The 24,416-nt window shown below is 42.9% G+C and overlaps 1 protein-coding gene across 6 annotated transcripts in view; it reads left to right on the top strand.

Annotated features, from left to right (window-relative positions):
- PDPK1 (3-phosphoinositide dependent protein kinase 1) overlaps positions 1-24,416 on the top strand; it is a 143,435-nt gene that overhangs the window by 69,990 nt on the left and 49,029 nt on the right. For 3 of the 6 annotated variants that reach the window (XM_065412557.1, XM_065412555.1, XM_065412554.1), the window contains 4 exons: positions 10,670-10,884; positions 11,893-11,950; positions 15,587-15,739; positions 16,338-21,834. In XM_065412557.1, the coding sequence (XP_065268629.1) occupies positions 10,670-10,884; positions 11,893-11,950; positions 15,587-15,739; positions 16,338-16,445 (534 nt within the window). In that variant the 3' untranslated portion in view covers positions 16,446-21,834. Of the gene's footprint in view, positions 1-10,669; positions 10,885-11,892; positions 11,951-15,586; positions 15,740-16,337; positions 21,835-22,530; positions 22,798-24,416 lie in introns of those variants that run through there. The other 3 variants (XM_065412556.1, XM_065412559.1, XM_065412558.1) reach the window with 3 other exon arrangements.

The following is a 24,416-nucleotide window of genomic DNA, read 5'->3' as shown; positions in this document are numbered from 1 at the left end:
TAGATGAAAACAATTCTTTCATTTTCAGCAAAATTCTGTATGGGAGTGACACCACCCATTTTTCAAGCAGCTCGAGTTAAACTGGTAGATCTATGTAGTATGTGTTAGAGATGGTTATAAGCACAGCTCTTCAAGGTGTTAATAGATATAAATCACAGCTATAAGCAACCTCTTGATTTGTTGGAGCCTCTGACAATTGATTGATCATTTATTTATTCTATAAAACTGCTTATAAATGGAACCTTAGTATAAAATGTGACTCTATTTTCTTTTAAAAGCTAACTAATGTTTTTGTGTCACTTAATACAGATTGTCTGAAAGATGTAGGCTTTTCCTGGAAACATAGACGCCAGTTTAACTTTTTGGAAGTCTGAATGCTGTGTTTGCCAGTCTTCTCCTGTTTACTGTCATCCCATGTCTTAAATACCAAAGGTCTTTCACATTTAGGTGTGCAGTGCAGCTATTGCCAAAATATTTGCCTGAAGAGGAAACGTTCATCCAGCAGAAGCCTTTATTACTTCCCTTATCTCTCCTTTAGGAGAAGCAATATCTCAATATTTCTGAGTCTTCATTAGGATCAGACAGCGCAATAGTAATCTCTAACATAGAACCAGTCTTAACAACTCTTTTCAGGTTCCTGAAGGCAGGGCCGTAGCAACAAAGAATGTGGCCCCCTCCGAACGGTGGCCCCCTCCGAACATATGTCCGGGCGGGGCCCCTTACAATGCAGAAACTGGAATGCGGTATTTATTTTGCCACTTTTAGGGGCCCCCTTCCTTGTGGGGCCCCCTCCGGTCGGAGGGTACGGAGGGCGTTCGCTACGCCTCTGCCTGAAGGCTCCATGTCTCTGATAAATTTCATAAAAAGAACAACTTTTCACAGTCCAAGAAAAGATAGCAGAGACAATGCTGCTAACAAGAGCTACAGTACTGTGATAGAAGAGCGCTATCCTCATAAGCATCACCTGACTGGATATCAGTGTTACTGGCATGCATAAAGAACCGCTGCTACTTACTTTTCTCACTCATGCTTTCAGCATTTTGCAGAAAAAAGGTACATATTTCACAGTGCAGTTCTGGACACAGGGGAGGATGCAGCTTTGGCATTGAGAAGCAATCTGGTGACCACTGGTTGAAGCAATATTCTCTCCTCAGAAGCAAGGTAGAAAACTCAAACTGATAGAACCTTTACAGGGTCTCATTTAGCTCTTGAGCTCTTCTTTGAGTAGCATCCCTATGGACGCTGTAAGTGCGGTAGCGCTCCTGTGCCTGGGATTGAAGATTTTCAGTATCACTGCTTGTTGGGCTGCACATACAGTCCTCTCTGTCTCGTACCGTGAATGGCGTCTATATAGTACTGTGCGGTCCAACTACCCTCAGTTCCTTCTCAACCGCCTTTCGTCTGGGATAGAATCCTGAGCAGAGACCTTCATACAACCATAGCCTTTAGTAATAGTAGTGTTTCCATTATAACTTTGTAGATATTAGCCATTTTCTTTACTTTTTCTTTCTCCTGGAAAAAAAAATTTCTTTGCTCTTCCCTCCCTGTTACTCTTTAGCTTATCATAGGTTTCCTTTTCTACACCCTTCCCAATTGGGAAGTTCTCCCTTATCAGGGTTATGCCCAGATCCTCCAGGTTCCAGAGGTGCCTCTTCTGTCATGAGGCCATCCCCGTGAGCGATAGTCACTCACGGTGCATACGCTGTTTTGTGGGGGACACGTCTCACAAAAGTGTACCCACTGCTTCAAATTGAAGGCTAACTCCAGAGGCTAAAACTTTTACTAATGGAGAGCTCTCTCTGGTCAACCTCAAACCCTGGCCCCGATGCCTCTCCTACGTGGCGATCGCCATCAGCACGATCATCAGCCAACCCTCATTCGCCGCATACCACCAAGAGAAAATCTACTCTTTTTTGCCCAGAAGAAAAGAAATGGGCCACTAGTTCACCCTCTAAGGAGCTACCTCAGAGAAAGGCATCCCCTGCGAGGTCAGTAGCCACAACATCTTCAGGGGCGAGACTTAGCTCCCGCATCCCTCTGCGCATCTCCAGTATCAGTGCTAAGGAGAGGTCCAAGGACCCTAAATAGGCAGGACCACAAACAGAAACACTGTCACTCGGAACCAAGGACAGTGCAAGAATTTTGAAATCAGTGCTGACCACCTCAACTAAAACAATTCTGAGTGCTTTGGCATGGACCAAGCCCTTGGTACCAGCCAAGTCTTTGGCACCGAGCAAGCCCTCAGCACAAATCAAGTCATCTGCACAAATGCGACCCTCAGCACCATCTACTGGCCACTTGAGATAATGCACTTGGCACCGACAATGCCCCAGTTTCTACACAGACACTGATGCTGAGGATGCTCCTGCAACTACCACAGGAGTTTTGATACCCACGAGAGCTGTTCATCTCTCACACCCGAGTCGCCTCTTCTCCATAACAAGCTTTCTGCAGCTCATGCCTCTTCCCTGGAGACAAAACACTACTCCCCTTCACCACTGAGGACTGCAGCACTCTTCTCTAGCGAGGAGGAAAAGGAGCAATACTCCATTGCATTGCTCACTTCACCATCATATCAAGGGCATCCACACAGAGAATCATCTTCTCATCCTCAATACCTGGAGACTAGCAGCGAACTAAGTTTCTGGTATGAACCTCTATGGATGAAATCCCATATGCCAATTCCCTCACATTGGCCCTATTGGAACCTATGGGCTGCATATATGTCGCACTTTCCCTAACCGTCAACAGAGCAGAGACCGAGACAAATACACTCTTCATCTTCATCAGTCTCTAGACCGCCTGACTCTGAATCAGAAGTGCTAGAGGTGCAGAAGGAAGAAACAGAGGAAGAGGTTACACCACCAATCCACTTCTCCTCATTGTCCCCCAATGAGGCCATCATGCCACCACCTCCAGCATAGGTGAATGATTTTAAACAGTTCCAAGAACTGTTCCACAGGATTGCAGATTCTCTTCAGAGGGATCTGAAGAGAAGTTATCGAGCAACTTGTGCTGTTGCTCTCAAAGATAGCACTCCCGATCAATGAGGCCCCGGTGTACCCTGCCAAAGTGATCTGGCAGACCCCAGTGTCAATATCCACCTGCAAGTGAGTGGACAAGAAATACTGTGTCCCCACTAAGGACATGGAATTTTCCCCCCCACCCTACTCCAAACTCCCTTGTTGTCAATGCGGTACAAAAGAAGGGGTGACAACACCCACTCTAGACCAACCTCCTGCAACAGGGACTGGAAGAGGTTAGACCTCTTTGGTTATAAAGCATATTCTTCAGCTATACTCTAGTTCAGTATCACTAACTATGAGGCACTTCTAGCCAAATATAATCACAAACTATTCCAAATTCCAGGCATTCTGTCAACACCTCCCAGACGACAAAAAGGAGCAGTTCCAGGCACTGGTGACGGAAGGACAACTTCTGGCCTGTATGCACTGCAAGCCTCTCTGGACTCTGCAGACACAGCTGCCAGTTCTATTGCAACATTGGTTGTGATGAGATGAGCACCATGGCTTCACCTATTCGGGCTCTCCAGAGAGGCACAGACCACTGTCAAGGATCTACCCTTTGAAGGATCTAAACTCTTCGCTGAGCTCATGGACGAATCCCTACATTCTCTAAAGGACTCCAGAGCAACACTCCATTCACTCGGCATATATAAGCCAGTGCCAAAGAGAAGACCGGGTAGATACTAGCCTACCCCAAGGTCTTGAACTCCACATTTCACCCCTCAGCGGCAGTTATGACACGCAATGCTGGCAACAGAGGCGTCCTAAGCGGAGGCAGACACCAGCACAAGGAGCTACACCTCACACATCCACCTCAAAACAACAATTTTGAAGCTTTGGTTGAAGTCCTGAGGTGCCTTCCTCTGGTCCAGTTGCTTCAACCATCTTTAATAGCCCATCAGTTTGGCAACCGCTTGGTCCCTTCCTACCCATCATGGCAACAAATCACCTCAGACAAGTGAGTCTTAAAAATCTTCAACAAAAAGTACTCTGTTCCATTCCCTCCCTCTCCCATCCACCTTGCCCCATCCCTCTTCTTACAAACACCTTCTATGAGAAGAAACAAACCACCTTTTGTGACTGGGATCTGTAGAACTGGTCCCTTTCCAGCCTATAGGGAAAGGTTTTTATTCCCACTATTTTCTGATCCAAAAGAAATCTAGCAAGTGGAGAGAGATCCCAGAGTTGAGGAACCTCAACAAGTTCGTCAAACTACAACACTTCAGGATGATCACACTATGAACAATTATCCTAGTACTGGAACAGGATGGTTTCTTGGCCCTCTACCTCCAAGATGTGTGCTTCCATATCACCATAAACACTTCCCCCAGGTGATTCCTCAGATTTTGTCCTGGGGTCCTACCATTACCAATGCAAGGTACTACCCTTTGGCCTTTTTACGGTGCCCAGAGTATTTTCCAAAGTCCTTGAGGTGGTGGCGGTGCATCTGTGCACACAAGGAATTGTAATATTCCCATACGTGGATGACTGCCTCCTCAAAGCTCTGACCAGAATTGACACTGTTGAAGCCATAAGAAAAATTATGGACCTGTTCTTGAACCTCTACCTCCAGATAAACATACAAAAATCAGTATTGACGCCAGTATAGCATCTGGAATTTATTGGGGCCTGGCTGGATGCTAAACAAGCCAGAGCCTTCCTCCCAGCTCACTGATTTTCATCCATAGTCTCATCTCACTGTGAGAACCAGCCCACAGATCTCTGCCAGAATGTGCTTACAACTGGTTGGCCATATGGCAGCAGCCATGTTTGTGGTAAAACACGCCAGATTACACATGCACTGTCTCCAGGCATGCTACGGACAGCGTATATACCCCAGAGACACAGTCTACACAAACTCCTATCGATACCAATCAAGATCAAGTACTCATTAGACTGGTGTACACAGCCCCAAAATGTCTGGATTGGGGGGGGGGTCCCCTTTCTCCAACCCACACCATCCTTGATACTACCAACCGATGCCTCCTAATTGGTTGGGGAGCACATCTACAGACCCACACGATGCAGAGCAGATGGTCCCCATCAGAATCCACATTGCATATCAACCTCCTAGAACTACGTGCAGTCTGCAATGTGTGCCAACACTTTCTACCATTGATCAGACAAAGGACCATAAGAGTAATGACGGACAACATTGCCTGCATGTTTCACCCCTCAGACAAGGGGGGGTGAGGTCACAATGCCTATGCTCAGAAGCACTAAAATTGTGGAACTGGTGTATCCAACACAACAGTGTCATCTCAGCCACATACCTACCTGGACACCAGAACACCACAGCAGACTCATTGTGCAGGAGATTCTCACAAGACCACAAGTGGGAGTTAGACACAAGAGCCCTACAGCACATATTCAGCCACTGGGGATTCCCAAACATAGATAATAAGAACGGCCATAGTGGGTCAGACCAAAGGTCTGTCTAGCCCAGTATCTTGTCTTCCAACAGTGGCCAATGCCGGGTGCCCCAGAGGAAATGAACAGAACAAATAATCATTGAGTGATCCATCCCCTGTCACCCATTTCCCAGTTTCTGGCAGACAGAGGCTAGGGACACCATCCCTGCCCATCTTAGCTAATAGCCATTGATGGACCTATCCTCCATGAATTTAGTTCTTTTTTGAGCCCTGTTATAGTCTTGGCCTTCACAACATCCTCTGGCAAAGAGTTCCACAGGTTGACTGTGCGTTGTGTGAAGAAATATTATCCAGGAGTTTAAAAACTCAGCTACATGTAGCTTCGGAGGAACGAGTAGTACTTTTCCAAAAGGGACAGGAGTTTGAGAAAAAGTTAGAGTGGAGTCAATCTCATGCAGAGGGGGCAGGCGAGAAAACTCGCTGTTGGCAGGAGTGAGTGGCTGCCAGCCTAAGAATGCTGGACAGCTATACATCAGACCATGGTCAGTTGTTGGATTTGCAATGTGTTAGAAAGAGAGATTGCAAATTGGCACACAGCAACAATGCTGAAGTATAGGAGGGCTACAGAAATGCCCACTGCTGCGAACTCCTTGAGAGAGAGAGAGAGAGAGAGAGAAAATAAAGAGCTGCAGATAGTGACAAAGATTGTTAGAGAGGAGACCGAGCTTCTGTTCCCATCCCCATTGGTATGGTTGAACCGAAGGAGATAGACCCACCTGCAGGGGCAATTACTAGAAGTAGGGGGAGAGAATTAGCTTAGGCTGACATGGTATCTTCAGGAGCAAGTCAGAGACTGAGACTTAGGAGCCGTAGGGAGAGTCAGAAGAGGAAGTTATCAGGAAAGCAGCTATAAGCAGTCTGCAGACAGAAAAGAGAGGTCCCAGAGTGGCAGAGCAGTAGGTTGTCAAGCATGTTCTTACAGGAGATGACTAGTGAGGAGCGGGGGGAACGGGGACACCCTCTCCTCCGTCAGAGTCCACCTTAGAGAAGAGGAAGTGCCTTTGGAGACTGATTGTACAGGGACTAGAAGATGCTGTGTCAAAGTGATATAGGTAATCTCTAGACAAAGAGAGACAACAGCCCAGAGATGCCAAAAATACTCTAGTACAAATCTATACATCTATACTAATAAAACAAACAGACCCATAAGAAAAGATATTTAAGTAAGCAAGCAAGTTAGCCCTATGGGCTACAGTACTCTTCGTCTCCCCACAAGGGTAGACTGAAGTTTATAACACACTGGAGAGAGACCACCTTTTGCAAGAGATCACAAGAAATCAGCATTAAAAAGATTCACTACCAATTAAGGTGTGTGTTCAGCGTTCACCAGGAAAAAAAATTTTAAGAATGGTACCTGTTTACTTGAGAAACTATTCTAAGACCAGGAGAAAGGTTAGTAAGATTAACCCTTCTACTCCGAGGATTAATAGTTTCTCTAATTAGTGTAACCTCCAATCTTCACATGCACTCACCTATTTCTGATAAACAAGTGCAAACCTTGACTGCAATCATTAGGAGTTGAGGAACTAATGCAATTTCCATATATTGGTGGCATTTGCTTATAAACAGCAGTTCAAATGCATTCAGTTGAGTCCTCAGAAATGTGTGCAGGAGTTAGTAGCAATCAGTAAAAGCACATCAATCTTACTTGAGAGGTTTTATGCAGTATTGCTGTAGCCCTGTCGGTCCCAGGATATTAGAGACAAGGTGAGTGAGGTAGTATCTTTTATTGGGCCAACTTCTTTTGGTGAGAGAGATGTAGCTCAAAAGCACACAGAGCCCAGACCTGAAGAGGAGCTCTCTGTAGCTTGAAAGCTAAGCTTTTCTCTCTCATCAACAGAAGTTTGTCCAATAAAAGATATTACCTCACCCACCTTGTCTCTCTTGAGAAGTTTATGGCATTGAATGGGTGGGTCCTTTATTTCTAAAATGTTGATGTCATAGTTTCCTTGTTCCTTCTGAATCTCCAAACAGAAGTTATTGATTGTTCCATTGTGTCATTGGAATTCCTTCCAAAGCTTTCTCATTGTGCTCCCCACTTGTGGAACTTTTGACCTTTTACTAGTAGACAGGGTGTGAGATGTTTACTGAAAGCAGATTGGATTGAAATTACAAGCTCAGATATGGCTGTTAAACCCTCTGCTGTATGAGGAGTGGTGTGGACACTGCACAGCAGGAGCATCAAAAGACAGTGGGTGAAATCCACAAAGGGATTCGGTATTACTATGATGAGCATCATGGTGCCTAACAATTGGGCTCTTAGAAAATCACAGAAACAACACTCTGATCCACACAGTAGAGTTAGGTGCCTAACTTCCCTATAGACTCATAGAATATCAGGGTTGGAAGAGACCTCAGGAGGTCATCTAGTCCAACCCCCTGCTCAAAGCAGGACCAATCCCCAAATAAATCATCCCAGCCAGGGCTTTGTCAAGCCTGACCTTAAAAACCTCTAAGGAAGGAGATTCCACCACCTCCCTAGGGAACCCATTCCAGTGCTTCACCACCCTCCTAGTGAAAGTTTTTCCTAATATCCAACCTAAACCTTCCCCACTGCAACTTGAGACCATTACTCCTTGTTCTGTCATCTGGTACCACTGAGAACAGTCTAGATCCATCCTCTTTGGAACCCCCCTTCATGTAGTTGAAAGCAGCTATCAAATCCCCCATCATTCTTCTCTTCTGCAGATGAAACAATCCCAGTTTCCTCAGCCTCTCCTCATAAGTCATGTGTTCCAGTCCCCTAATCATTTTTGTTGCCCTCCACTAGACTCTTTCCAATTTTTCCACATCCTTCTTGTAGTGTGGGGCCCAAAACTGGACACAGTACTCCAGATGAGGCCTCACCAATGTCGAATAAAGGGGAACGATCACTTTCCTCGATCTGCTGGCAGTACCCCTACTTATACAGCCCAAAATGCTGTTAGCCTTCTTGGCAACAAGGGCACACTGTTGACTCATATCCAGCTTCTCGTCCACTGTAACCCCTAGGTCCTTTTCTGCAGAACTGCTGCCTAGCCATTCGGTCCCTAGTCTGTAACAGTGCATGGGATTCTTCTGTCCTAAGTGCAGGACTCTGCACTTGTCCTTGTTGAACCTCATCAGATTTCTTTTGGCCCAATCCTCTAATTTGTCTAGGTTCCTCTGTATCCTATCCATACCCTCCAGCGTATCTACCACTCCTCCCAGTTTAGTGTCATCTGCAAACTTGCTGAGAGTGCAGTCCACGCCATCCTCCAGATAGTTAATGAAGATATTGAACAAAACCGGCCCCAGGACTGACCCTTAAGGCACTCCGCTTGATACCGGCTGCCAACTAGACATGGAGCCATTGATCACTACCCGTTGAGCCCGACGATCTAGCCAGCTTTCTATCCACCTTATAGTCCAATGAATGGGGAGAGATAGGCACCTTAAAATGCAATCAACAAAAACCAGCACACTAGGCAGCTCCTTGCCTGGTCTATCCAGTGGGAGAGGCTGTTGTTCTAAGCCACTTCCCTTTCTCAGAAACAGGCACTTGCATCCAGACTGCAGGAAGACACCTAGATTTGCTAGAGATCTATGAACAGGAATCTGACTCCTGGCTTAGGTATCTATGTAGGTTCTTGTGGGAATGACTTAGGCACCTGCCTCATTCCATGCAACCACTGCCACCAGCTGTTTTGCAGGTGCTGGCGCAACTGCTTACCTTATAACGTTTAGCCCATTGGTTAGAGTACCTCAATCTCTCCTGTTTAAGATGGTCCACAGTGGATAAAGAAAAAGTGTTTGGGGGGGTGAGGGAGAGGGAGTGTGTGTGTAGGAAGGGCTCTGTAGTTCAGTGGTCAGAGCACTCATTCAGGGGTCAGGAGACCCTGGTTCAAGTCTCCCTGCTCCAATAATTCTTTCTTTATCCTCAAGGGCAAAGCTTCAACAAGAGAAACTGAGAGAGCCCCCACATCAGAATATCCCATAGTTCAGTGGTTAAAGCACTCTCTGGAGATAGGGGAGACCCTGTTCAAATCTTTTCCTGCTCTAGCAGAGAGCCAAATTGAACCTGGGTCTCCCACATCCCAGGCAAGTGCTGTAACCATTGGGCTAAAAGTTACAAGGTGGGCCGTGGTGGCAGCAGCCAACCACCTCCTCAATTTTTTTTTTAAGGGGGCCTGATCCAGCAGGCACCCTCTAGGTGTGGCTATCAAATTGGGCAAGTTAGGCATCTGAATGCCTGTCTTCCCCTAGGGCTCAGGTGGGAGATGGGTGTCCAACGCCTAGAGTGAGGCAGCAGTGTGTATGCCTAGAGACACAAACTTAGGTGCCAAGTGAGTTTAGGCACCTACAGAATTCAGTAGGAGTTTTGTGGATCACAGTGGGGGATCTAGGCACCTAAAAATGGGATTTAGGTACCTAGATCTGTGTGTAGGTACCTAAGTAGTGTTGTGGATTCTACCCCTTTATACCTCCCAGAGTTCCAGGGTATGCAAGAGAGCATACCTGTTGTTATACCTCTTATGGGGTACTCTTAGCTCCTCTCTTATGGTGCACACTGCTTAACAAATAATAAGACCAAATAACTAGGAGTAGTGAGATGAAACTGGCAAATGAAAATTCCTAATAAGATGTGTTTGGATATGGAATAGTCTTAGAGATTATGGAAGCATCATTCCTGGAGACAAATCAAAATGGAAGTGGATGACCTCATATTTATTCTCCTTTGTAAAGTACTTTGAGATCTATGGATGAAAATCTATACAAGAGTTAAATAATATTATTTGTATTAGATTGTGACAAACAGAACACAGCCATAAAAGCTAGAGGTGGGAAAGACAATGTATGATTCCGATTCTAGTGACATTCCTAAAATTAAAGATCCACTGCTTCCAAATACTTAGCCTATTGAGTTGTTTTTAATTCCATTTTGAATGTCGTCGAAACATGACTGGCTTTCTGTCATGTATGTACACAAGTAATAAATTACCTGATTTGTTTTATAGCTTTTGCTTAACATACTGGTATCTCTAACCCAACTTTGTGACAGTGATGTATTTGCTGTTACAAACCAAGTAATTTCTTGGTTATAGTTTTTAGAGTGAATCATTGTAGCAAATCAGCAGTCAAACTTTAGAGTTAAAAACAGCTTTTCAGTGTTTTCTATAAAAATGTTGAATATCACTTTTTATTAAAAAAACAAGTGACTAAAATTTGTTTTAATAATTTTTCCTTCTTTAGTACGACAATCTCCTGAGTCAATTTGGTTGCATGCAAGTTTCTGGTTCGGCATCCTCCCCTTCACTATCTGCCCCAGAGACAAGTCACCCACAAACATCAGGGAACATAGAACAGTACATTCACGATCTTGACAATAACTCCTTTGAGTTGGACTTGCAGTTTTCTGAAGATGAGAAGAGACTACTACTGGCAAAACAGGCTGGTGGAAATCCATGGTAAGGTGTTTAAAGTGGTTGATCTGTGATTTTTGTGCTGTAATAAGGAATCTACAAAACAGTAAACCATCCATTCTTGCCTTGGTTCATATTCATCTTTATCAGAATCCTAGTAGCTGATTTAGTTAATGATTTCATTAGTAATTATGCTTTTCTTGACTAAAGATTTTTGCTAGTACCACTTTAAGAATAATGTGCAGTGATAATCTGAAAAATGGTGTGTGTGTCAGTGTCAGTGTCATATACTGGGTTGTGTTTTCTCTCTGACTCCATATCAAATGAACTCAGCTAACCAATAAAGAGAGGCTTTTTTTATCTGCTACTCTTGTAAAATCAATCTGAGGTCTGAAAACAGCATGATTCTTTGCTTCTCATATATGGGCACCAATAATAGAAGCTCTTCAAGCTAAATTAAGCTCAGTCACATCTCCACAGCCCCATTGTCTTCAGATTATACAGTCAATAACGGGTGCAATCCATCAGTCTTGTCACAGTAGGAATTAAGTTGAAAATAAATTATAACCTACTGATATCTAGCAAATCATTTTGGGGTAGGGTTGAAATTCATCTAATACACCTCTACCCCGATATAACGCTGTCCTCGGGAGCCAAAAAATCTTACTGCATTATAGGTGAAACCAAGTTGTATCGAACTTGCTTTGATCCGCTGGAGTGCGCAGTTTCTCTTCCCCCCCCCCCGCCCCCCGGAGCGCTGCTTTACCGCATTATAGCCGAATTCGTGTTATATCGGGTCACGTTATATCGGGGTAGAGGTGTATTTAAAGTTATATGCATGGCTCATGAACAGAGAGGGGAGACCTATAGAGAGAGATTGGAACTTTTTAAAGATTCCAAGGCAGTGGATCTTTAGAAATATCCCAGATAGATTTGAAAGAAAAAGAAAACAATAACTAGGGTAGTTGTGGTTACATTGTGGGGAGGAGGGGCAGGGGTGCTTCTGTAATGACAATAATTCTTTTTTTTTTTTTTTTTTTTTTTTCTTGTTAGGCACCAGTTTGTAGAAAACAACTTAATACTAAAAATGGGTCCAGTAGATAAAAGAAAGGTAAGTCTCATTATCCTGTCTGTCATGGTGTAAAATGTCATTGTTCTTGCAGTTGCACCTCTGAGAGATGTATTGCTAAGGAACCGGTCTTTGGAGTTCCCTGATTTGTATAGGTTTGTTAGCTCTGTCCCAAATCTATTGTTCCTTTTATAAAAGATGTCATAACATTTCCTAGCAAACAGCTTTTCACAAATTTAATATCCTTCCTTTTTTTAAAAAAAATGTTATGGTACACTCTTGGTTGGACAAAAGCTGCAGTCAGATTAGCTGATGGTGCTTCCAATTTGTAATCAACTGTGAATGGAGGTGTCTTCTCTCCTCCTTTATCAATCTGATTAGTCCAGCATGACACTCAGTCTTCAGTTGTTCTTGATATTGATGTTTGCTGTGTGTGTTGTTGGGCTGCTAATGTCTGAAACTAGAATACAGGCCATTATTGTCCTCAATGTAGTTTTTAATCCTTCTGAGGTAGAATGAAACAATCTCTCATTCTAAGAGCGACTCCACTTTCCTTCCCTCTATCCTACATCTGACTTAGGGCTACTCTGTAGAGGGTGGCAGAGGTGGCATTAAAATCAATTTAGATATTTTAAATATAAGGCTGTTGTCACTTAACTGGCCCGTTAGTTGTCATGGTCTGCTGCCTACAAATGCAGTGTCTTCACCCCAGTCATTATCTACTTACATGTCACTCTGCATTTTCTCTTCAGAAGTCCATTGTTGTGACTGCTCACTGCTGTGCAGGGAGCAAAAATATCTGAAAAGTATGTTGCTCTGCGACATTGTCTATATAACCAGCAGTTTTATTTTTAAAGTCCTCTTGGAACTTTGATAGATGAGGTTTCTGATGGGTTCCCCCCGGGGTGCCACCTGGAACTGAGGTACCACTGAGCCCCCCTGACCCACCAGCCTGGATTCCCTTTACACTGTACTGCTGTGACCAGTCTGCACTTTCACCAGCACACATACAGGTAGGGACACACCCAGCTGCAGTTACATGCAGATGCTGTGATCAGCCCTTCATGGGAAGGCTCCAGCTAGGGAACTTCCTAGCTACTCATCTCCTCCACACACCCCCACCCTCCCTCCGAGTGTAAACTCAAAATACAGCGTAAGCTCATGAAATTCACCCCCTCCCTAAATGTGGAGAGAAATTCACAACAGCTTTCTCCCCCAAGTTATGACTCTCACACTGATTTTAGACAAAGCAAAAACAAGTTTATTTAACTACAAAAGATAAATTTTAAGTGATTATAAGAGATAGCAAACAGATCAAAGCAGATTACCTAGCAAATAAACAAAACATGCAAACTAAGCTTAATATACTACACAGATCGGATATGAATAGCAAATTCTCACCCTAAGTGATGATACAAGCAGGCTGCAGATTAAGGGGCAAGCTACACTTGCTTGCAGCTTGGAATCCCCAGGTGTTCCATTCACAAGCTAAAAATCCCTTTAGCCTGGGTCAAGCACTTTCCTCAGTTCCTCGGGTGTTTCCAGGAGTCTCTTTGGGTGGGGAGTCAATGAAGAACCAAGATGATGTTATTCCCCTGCCTTATATAGTTTTGCATATGGCGGGAACCCTTTGTTTCAATGCTTGGGTCCCACGCCAGTCAGTGGAAAAATACTGATATCCCAAGATGGAGTCCAGCACCAAGTGACCTGGTCACATGTCCCTGTAGTGTCACAGCAGCCATGACTCGGAGGCTGTCTGCAGCGTCCTCAGGAAGGCCCCCAGGTGGGAGATAAGCTTTTTCTAAGGCCTATTGTTTTCTGTAATGGCCCTTCCCCACACAGCTTTTCAGAATGAAAGCATCTTGTCTAGTGGGTGTTCCACAGGTGTAAACACATACATACATTGTCAATATTCCTAACTTCAGATACAAAAATGGTACATGCATACAAATATGATAATCATATTCAGTAAATCATAACCTTTCCAATGACCCCTCACATGACTTATCTTGCATAATTATGATGTATTTTATGCCATAATCATATCCTAATAATATCACTGTGACGAATACAGGGTACAGTGTCATGAGGTTAACTATTTAAAATGCTGGTTATATTGACACTTCAGCAGAAATGCACTGAGATGCATACAAGAATATAGTCAAGAAGCAGAAATTGTTTATACAGTGCTATGTGAGCTTCACAGGCAAACTCAATCCCTGCCCAAATTACTTACAATGCAAGTTACATTTGATGTAGGCAAAGACAAAGTGGAGAGTGGACAAGAAGGGGAACAGGTGAGGAAGGGGCAAACTTTTTATGTAAAGTTAGTGATGTTGTTTTAGTCTAGTCATTTTTTAACTTATTTTTATTAACTTGTATAGGACTTAGTTTCTTTGTGGGACTGAGACTGCTAATGTTGCATGCACATACAAGTGTCTTGTCGGTATTACCTTCCAAATATATTAGTTTAAAAAGGGTGTGTGTAGTATTTTTTAAAAAAAAAACAAAACAAAACAAACACACACACACACACACACACACACACACACACACACACACACACACACAAACAAGGGTAAGTAATGTAACGCTGGATTTTTTTTATAAAAGGCTCCAAAGGCGACCCTGGCAATTACAGGCTGGTATGCCTAACTTCAGTATCAGGCAAATTAATTGAAACTATAGTTAAAAAACAGAATTATCTCACACACATGAACACGATATGTTGGGGAAGAGTCAACGTGGCTTTTGTAAAGGGAAATCATGCCTCACCAATCTGTTAGAATTCTTTGAGAGAGAGAGAGAGAAAGAGAGTCAGCATGCACGTGGGCTAGGGTGATCACATAACACAAGAACTAGGGGTCACCTGATGAAATTAATAGGCAGCAGGTTTAAAAGAAACATAGGAAGTACTTCACATAACACACAGTCAACTTGTGTAACTCGTTGTTAGGGGAGGCTGTGAAGCCAAAAGTATAAATTGGTTCAAAAGAGAATTAGATAAATTTGTGGAGGATAGGTCCATCAACAGCTATTAGCCAAGATGGTCAGGGGTGCAGCCCCATGTTCCATGTATCCCTAAACTTCCAACTGCCTGAAGCAACTGGCACTGACCACTGTCAGAGACAGAATATTTGGCTAGATGGATCATTAGTCTGACCCTGTATGGCCATTCTTATGTTCTAACATTTTGAAACTGTAATAAATTCAGAAACTTACTAGAAGCCCAACTCTGAAATTAGCCAACCTATATTAACTCTGTTTCTATAACGATGCCCTGAGAGAATAAGAATCCCATATTACTTTATCCATCTATAATAAAAATATTAGTTTTATCAGTGAGTACAAATACTAGAATGCATACATTATATAGTGATTGTGCTGCCTGCCAGTACACGTACAAGGATTTGACAGATTCCTGATAAGATAAATAAATACTGAAGGCAGTTGTTCCCTGCTCTTTATTAAGGCTGTGATTCAGGAAAGCATGTAAGCAAGTGCTAAAGCCCACTGACATCACTATGACTTAAGCACATGCTTTAAGAGGGTTGTTGGGCAGGGGGAAGTGAGAAAAACACACACACCAGAGCTCTGAGAGAATAGATCTAATAGTAATATTCATTTCTTCCTTTGCCTTGATACACTTGGTGTTGCTGCTACTATTCTCCTTGTCAGGGATTGTTTGCTCGTCGGCGCCAATTATTGCTCACTGAAGGGCCCCATCTCTATTATGTGGATCCTGTCAACAAAGTTCTGAAAGGAGAAATTCCATGGTCACTAGAGCTGCGACCAGAAGCCAAGAATTTTAAGACCTTTTTTGTTCATACAGTAAGTGACTATCTTTAGGGTTTTTCCCAAAAGTCTTAATAAAATTTTAATCAATTTTCTTTAATAAATTATTGGAAATGAAATTGGAACTTTTTGTTGATAGAAATGTTTTCATTGCCTGTGTACTACAAAGATTTTTAGTGTTATTCATGAATGCTAGGTTGCTGGTATTAGTGTGTTTTTATGAAAAAAGAGGATTGAAATTTTTTTTAACAAAGAAATATAAACTTTAAATGGATTGTGTGTTGTTATAGAAAGAAATGCTTCAAGAGTTTTATTTTCATATTGGTCTCTTCAAAATAGTCAAAGCGTTCTTGCATATTGCAACTGACTAAAATTGTGCCAATGACTTACTGTATCAGTTAATCAGTCTACATATCTTAAATGGAAAAATGTCATTTACCAACTGTACAGTTATCCAGAAATAATGTACATTGATGTATTACTACAACTGATATTAATTAATATGTTCCTGAACAGATTTATAATCATTTAATTCTGAATTAGTTTTCTTGCTACCTGTAGAATATTTGTGGTTTTTTCTGTTTCTTGTTTTATTTGTTTTTGAAATAGTCATTAAACTATTATTTACTTGTAGCCTAACAGGACATATTACCTGATGGACCCAAGTGGGAATGCTCATAAATGGTGCAAAAAGATACATGAAGTTTGGCGGCACAGATACCATCAGAATGCTGCTAAATAGTAAAGCTCATCCAAAATGTCCCAGTCTCCCTACTTGCTGCTAGAACTCCATGTGCAGCCGATCAGAGGAATCTTCCCAACCCATCTATTATCCATCTCAAGGGGAAGCATATGTCTGAAATATTTCGTTTTTTTTAAAAACGACAAACACAAATGGAATTCAGGGTCGCTTTGCTTGCTCTTTGTGCTTCTGTTAAGGCTTCCACATGCATATCGTTGAAGTGAGGATCTTGCTTTTGTGCACTTCAGCTCTATTTCTGCTGCAAACTAATGGATAGACTTTGCATTACCAGCTTCATTTAAGATCAGTTAAAACCGATCTACACGCATACACCCCAGATCATGTACCGGTCCTACACTTTATGGGGCTGGGATTATTTCTGTGACTTTCAGATGATCATTAAACTGTATTTCATCAGGGAGCTTTTAAATGCTTCTGCTGAGGTGTAACCAGCACCTCCTCTCTACTTTCCTTCTCCCCTTCCCCCCCCCCTTTTTTTCTTTTTTTTCTTTTCTAACTGGTATCTGGCATTTGCAGTCAGGTCAGTTGCATCCTTGCATAACTCCTAATATAGTTCTGGTTGCAGGATTTCCGTGGTACTTATTATAATTATGTGAGTAAATCAGATGTATGTGTCTGGCAGTCAGACACCGATGATACAGGTTGTAAGAAAGTAAAATGCTGAACGTGGCACTGAAATTTCTAAAATTGAAATTTTGGCTTTTGAAGTTCATAAAGTTTTAAACAAGGAATTTTAATTTGATGCATTTACAAGTTTAATCAAGGAACAATAAACTTACCAGCATGCTTTTAATTAATACTAACTAAATTAAATTAACCAGTTAGTATAAAATGTTACTATTGAGGTAGTAATTAGACTCTTCAGCTTTTCAGGAGATGAGGGCAAGTAGCTTTCTTTCCAGGGTATGCATGTATTGTGCATTTTAGTGGGGCCAACCTATTTACTTGGGTAGAGAAGGAAGAGTGAAAACTTTGATGTACAATTGATGACTTGATTTGTCTCTTTGTATAATGAGATGTACAAATATTCTTGTCCTGGTCATTGGCCAAACAACTTGCAGACCTTTTAGCAATTCTGAAAATATTTTAAACGATTTAAATACAATAAGCTTATACACTAATCTGAATAGTTGGAAGTTCAAATGAAAATGTTGAATCAAAGGAGAAAATGTATGGTACTCTAGTCATATCTATAAATGTTTGTTTCATATCGGTCTGCTTCATCCTTTTTCAAATTAAATTGTTGTGGTCAAACATTTCCTGTGACACAGCAAAGACTTTGCTTTGTACATGTTAAAAGTAACTTCTCTAATAGTGTTTTCCATATATCTGTGCTTCTGGGTAACCAGATCCCCTGGAAAGAGCATGCCCATGACTGGACAAAGACATTCCTCCCTCATGTCTAAAGCAGTATAAATACCACATCTATTCACTCATCCATTTTCAGAAATCTCTCATTTTTGCTCCTTTGCCACTTCAATTGTTTTTGTACAAAGTACTTCTCTCCCCCCCACCCCCAGTCCCTCTCAAAGGAAGATCACCCTGCCGTTGTGTCAAGCCCATTGGTGGATTCCATTTTTGTGGTTAGTCTGAATGTCCTAGAAGTAACCAAGCAATGCTAAATTTTCCATATGCACCTAAAGAGGCCTGTTATGTAACAGTTCAATATGTCAGTATTTTCAGATCCTTAAAGGGAGAGTCTGATTAAGTTGCTACTTTCCTCCTAATTGTTTTTGAAGAAGTACCAGTGTGCAGTTAGATCCTGTAGTAAAGAATCCACACCAATACTCTACAACAAATTCACTAACATGCATGGTCATATTTCTGGGGGGAGGATGAGGGGGTACAGTGCCTCACAGGCTCCTGGCATAAAGGGAAAAGTAGAGGATATTCCTCCTGTTAAAATCAGATGCTAGTCTGAAAGCATGATCCTATTCTTTCTCTAAACACATTTTCTGTAACATCAAATAGTTTAGCAACCCCTCTCTTGTCATTCAGAAATATCTTTTCCTCTTTCTGCCCACTGCTTTTTTTTTAAAAACTGTCCCTATAACATCTGATCCTGCGCACACACTACTTTCACCCAAAGAAGGTCTCTTGTGAAAGAAAGCAAGAATGATTGCAGTCATTGCTGTGTAGATAGTAAATGTGAGAGCCTGCAAAGTTGGGTGTTTGCATTGTGGGGTACTTTGCTCTTTTAAAAATTACAGTATTGCAGTTAGAAACTTCTCCAGGCGGACTCCTGCACTAAGCTCCGTCTCCTCTGCATATTCATGTTCCTCGTTATTAAGCCATGCTCGGCAGGTAGGGTTATGGCCCATGAAAAAAGTTGAGTAGTTTTAGCTATTATTCTCTATCTAGAACAAGTTACAATATTGAGTACTACCTTCTATAGTAGGCAAAACCTCACAAATAACAAAATCGCTTTCCAAAAAATGTTGTTTTCATTCTACTTTTTTCTCAGATTATTTGGACTCAGTCCAAAATGTAATTCACAAACCTTCACTGAGGAATGGACTCTTTTTGCAGTGGAAGGGGGCAAAAGCTGAGCCAGAGGCTTGCCGTCCTTAATCTCTGCTTTATTGGAGGAGAACAAGTCAAGTGAAACTACTTCATCCCCATGTTTCCCCTCCAGTGAAGAGGAGAATAGGCTAGAAAAGGCTGCTCCTTGCTATTGCACTTGGAGGAGGGGACCAAAACTATTCTGGGAGAGGCTTCCCCCAGTCACTTTCCTGTGACTAGGGGTATGCTAGTGGAAGATTTATACTATGGGAGGATAAGGCAAAGGCTCTCATGTGGAATGGGTAAAGTCCACGTGCATGCTGCTTACGGACATATCAGGAAGTGCTATGTACTATGGTGGAGTGGTTCCTGCATTGGATAGGTATATCTCAGTGTAGGGATGTCCTCGTGGACAAAATAGTTGAATGCCTTGTGTAGGAGCACACTCAGCCATTCATGAGAATGCATGGAGAAGAGTGCATAGAGAAATGCTAAACGGCCTGCTCTAGGGCTGAGAGCAGGCCATTTAGAAGTCTCCATACTGTAATCATATGATCTCCAGAGGGGAGAGTGTAGCTGGCCACTAGCAGCCTCATTGTTCTTGAAGATATTTGGGGCAAGGAGTGTAGAGCCTACTGATTCATTCACTCTCCTTTCCCAGCTACAATTACCAAGTTTTCCAGAAAGATTGTGAGTCAGTGTGGCTGTGATTCAGATTAGGAGACATTTCGTTTGAGGTCAGACTCCCAGAAGGGTACTCAACTCTGGTGATGGGCCTGCTTTCCATTGAATGGAATCTGGTTGAAGAAAAGGCAGTGGGATTGGTGCTAGAAAGGATACTTAACCCACCTTCCTTTTTCCCGTGGGACATTGACCCAGTCTTGTCTGCTGTATAGCTTTAAAAATATCAGGGCATGTTCAAGATTTCTTGGCTAGGCTGAGAGTTTGAGGCAAATGGTGATAAAGCAATGCCGTAAGCCCTCTTCTGAGCAGGGTTTATTTTAAGGACAGTTAAGTTATAGCTCACATAAGCATTGTTTTTCTGCTTTAGATGATCTATTGTATCTATCATGAGCAGTGTACCACAACAGTCTTAAGAGGTGCTGTACTAACAAAGTTGGAGTCTCTAAAGCATGTTGAGAACTATGCAGCATTGCTATTGTCCCATAATGCTGTTGAACTGTGTAGCAATTCTGCTAGATACAGCTCCCAAAAACTTCCTGAGGGGTGGGTAAAAGTATTATATCCATGCTTCAGCTTTTGTGATGTGATATATGAGGGATGGTAATGTTGGACACTGACGCCTTCTGTATTGGGCACTTTCAAAGGATCCTGTGGACTTAGCCCGCACAAACTGAAGAGAAATATTTCTCCTATTCATTTTTGTTGACTTTAGAAATCCAAGTTTAATTATCAGTGATAAAAATCCCCAATTTTAAAATAATATAGACAATAGATGTATGTATGTCTCCTGCAACCTAAAAGACAAACACTGAAAGTGTGTGTGTGTGCAGCTGTGTTTGTATGTATGGGTGAAGTGGGGGGATATTACATGATGCAAATGCTATGAAGAACTGTGGCTGGATGGGCAATATTATACTCACCCACTTCCAAATTTTGACTCTTCATGCTGGACCAAGGAGTCTTTTTGTGAAGGGCCATATACATATTTTGGAGATATAGGTCCTGTTGGCTCAAAAACATTTGTGTCCATAAAGAAGGCAGTAGCTTAAATAATGAAGTTAAGCTTTCACCCCAAATCCTGACTGGGAGCTGAGTATTCCAACTGGACCACATAGCTGTAATTCTTTCCATCTGTGATGAGATTCTTTGTTATTCCCACAGGAAACTACTCAGACTAAGACATTCATTAATAATGTCTTAGCTGGGGAAAGGAGGTATATGATTTGCTAAAGCTGGGCTTTGGGGATGCTACACATAACTCTCTTCCTCGGGCTAGTATTTTAAAAAGAACTGATGTGTACACATGGGTGTGGTATTTATACTACTTGAAGCATTTGGTGAATACTTCAACCATTTTGTCTTTAGGCCAATATTTTATTAATTAAATTATGAATCACTTCTGCAATACCTCATGGCCCAGAAAATGTCTATCCATAGATACTTCCTTCAGTCAGCTTGCAGGTAAGTATTTCTCTTTGACCCAGAGCAGTGTATTTTCAGCTAAAATGGGAAATTTATAATCAAACTGGTAAACTGCATTTCCCTATAATGTGTTTGCACTGTCTTGGAAGAAACACAGCTATAAACAGTGAACAATTTAGAAATGGAAAACTATTTCTTAAACTGTTTGAAGCATGTAAGTCCAGTCTGTTTGAGGGACAGTGAATGGGGATAGTTGCTGTTTGAAATGCTTATGTACTGAATTTGATTGGATATGGCAGTCTCCTAAATTGCGGCAGAACTCACAACTGCTGTATCTGTCTAACAAAAAAACCAAACAAACTAGGAACTATAATCAATTTTGATAGATGTTAGCTGTCTTTCAGATTGGTGGCAGTCAGTTATAATGTGTGTAATATTCTCTACCTGGTTTGTAGCTGTAACTGTGATGTACAGGAAAAGCAAAAACTAAGAAGCAAACAAAAACAGAAGCAAATAATGCAGTGATATTAGGATAAACATTTTTGTATTTTTATTCTTATAAAGTTATTTGCTGGCTCGCATTGGCCTCTAGTTCAGTCTGTGTTATTTAAATTCTAATATATGAATTATTTGGATTGAATTCATGTTCGGGGCCATGGTGTTGTATGTATTGATGTACAGCCTTGAATGTGAATAATTATTGTAAACTATTTTACACCTTTCTCTGGCTTTATTATATAAATTTTCTATTGGTCGATGATTTAAATCATATCTCATAATTTAATGACTGTTTGTTCTCCGCCCGACAGCTCTCTGTGCTGTAGATGTAGCTAGTGACTGGATGATGAATTTTCACTTATGCTCGATAGTCTTGTAATAAAAGCATGTAGGGTCCTAGGCCCTGGGCTCCCGCCTCTTTTTCTGCGCCGCGCGCCTGTCCGTGAGCCGCTGCGGCGGGCGGCTCCTGTCCGCTAGGAACTGGGGGTAGGTGCAGCCTCCGGCTCCTGTCCGCCGAGCGAGGCCTGGCACGGCCCCCGCAGCAGCCGGCTGAGGGGCCGGGCCGGGCGAAGGATGAGCGCTGTCCGCGGGTACTTCCGGCGGATGTCACGTTAGTGTAAGGGATGGGGGAACTCCTGCGAAGGGAACAGAAATCCGAGCGGACACTTCCTGTCTCGAGGAGCCGGGGGGAGGGGAGTGTGTGAGCTGGAGGCCAGGTGGCAGCCGCGTGCGTTGGCCGGCCGGGGTCGATGCTCTCTGGGAGAGGGGCGTGGGAACGGTGCGTCTCCAGGACACGCACTTCCAGCTACGGAGTTATGGGCTGGGAACTACCTGCCATGAGGATTGGTATCTGCCTGACCACTTCCGGCTGGAAGGGAGTGGGGAGTCGGTATTACGAACGGATACTTCCGGTAGGAAGGTGCGCGCGGAGGGGGTCGGGGGACCGTTATCCGCATTGGACCCTTCCGGCGCTGCAGCGAGGATGGCGGCGGAGAATCACTGCGAGTTCCCGGTTCCTTCCATGGGCGTCCTTGGCCTAGTGGGGACAGGCGGGCCCTGCCGCCGCTGTAGCTCTGGGCCCTCCCCGGGTGGGGTCCCAGGTAAATGGGTCCGGCTGAACGTGGGGGGCACCTGCTTCCTCACCACCCGGCAGACGCTCTGCAGGGACCCCAAGTCCTTCCTCTTCCGCCTCTGCCAAGCCGACCCCGACCTGGACTCGGACAAGGTGAGACCGACAGAGGGACCCCCGTGATCTGGGCCAACCCGCGCGGGCCGTGGGGGTCCCTGTCTTCTCGCCACATAAGCTCCGCGTCCAACCGCATTCGGGTAGGCTAGGCCGGGCCCCTCCCTAGACTAGCCACAGGGGGGATTGTGGGGCTGGGACCTGCTTGTTCTGGGGGGAACCCGGCCCGCCCTGTGATGGCTTGGTAAGAGTCAGGTTTCTTCTTTTTACCACTACCACCCCATCCTGGGTCCAGGGCGAGACAGACACTTACGATCCAGTCAGGTGAGAGAATGGTTCCATATGCCCCCCTTTAGATTGAAGAGAATCTCATATAGTTTAGCAGAAAGTATGAGGTTTCATTTCTTGGGAACAGATATGCATTTATTTTCTTTTTTCCTTTTCTTTGGTAGTCTTATTTATGCTAACAGATCATTCAGGGGTGTTTGCAGTACCATTATCAGAGGAATCCTTTAAGATTATGTAATATGAATATACTGTTATGAAGCTGTTCAATAGTTGATTGTGGGGGTTGGAACAGGCCAATTTCTACAGACTACCCATATAGTTAATTGGTTTAGGTTCTTGTACCACACCCATGACCATTTCTATTGATGTGAATCTCTTAAAAGGAGCACAAGATCTGTATCTATTTGAATTTCTGGGTCACTTTTATTTATTGAGTAAGCTTTTATTTGCCATGGTGCATAGATGTTTTATTTAAATCCTGTCCTGTTAATTTTGCATTGTCTTGATCCCATAGTTTACAATTTGTGAGTTCTGAAACTGAGCTATGCCGTTGCTGTACAAAAGAGTACATTGAATACAAAAGAAAAAAAAGCATATTAGAGACAAAATCCAAAAGGCTAAGGCACTGAATGAGTAAGGGGGGAAAAGGGCAATAAGAAGAGGTTCTATAAATATATTAGAAAAAGGAAAGCATAGATCCGTTTACTTAATAGGGAGGGCTTTTTTTTGAGGCTTCAGTCTTCACTGAAAATGTTGATTGTGACCAGATGCTTAACACAGTTAATATTCATAATGTGGGAAGGATCTCAGATCAAAATAGGGAAAGAACAAGTTTAAAGAATATTTAGATAAGTTAAATGTATGTAAATTGACAGAGCTGGATGAAATTCACCTTAAAGTACTTAAGAAACTAGCCAACGCAATCTCTGAACTTTTAGCAATTGTCTTTGGGAGCTAATGGAGGAAGGTTGAGGTACCAGAGGGCTGGAGAAGGGCAAACATAGTAGCTATCTTCAAAAAGGGAAAAAACGAAAGCTGGGCAATTATAGACACGTCAGCTTAAGTTTGATACCCAGAAAGATACTGGAACAATTTATTAAACAATCAGTTTATTCTAACCTAAAGGATAATAAGGAGATGAGTAGTAGCCAACATGGATTTATCAAGAACAAATCATGTCAAACCAAACTTATTTTCTTCTTTGATAAGTTAACTGACTCGTGGCTAGAGATCGGGGCCGGCTCTAGGCACCAGCAAAGCAAGCAGGTGCTTGGGGCGGTAAATTTGCAGGGGCGCAAGAATCCAGCATGGGAGCTGAGAACCAACAGGGGGCCCTGGGAGCTGTAGTTCCTTGGTTAGCTCCCAGCTGTGGG

Source organism: Emys orbicularis, chromosome 10 (genome assembly GCF_028017835.1).
Source record: "Emys orbicularis isolate rEmyOrb1 chromosome 10, rEmyOrb1.hap1, whole genome shotgun sequence".
Taxonomy (NCBI): Eukaryota; Metazoa; Chordata; order Testudines; family Emydidae; genus Emys; species Emys orbicularis.
Note: the sequence above shows the minus strand (reverse complement) of the source record. Positions and strands in the feature narration are given on the sequence as shown.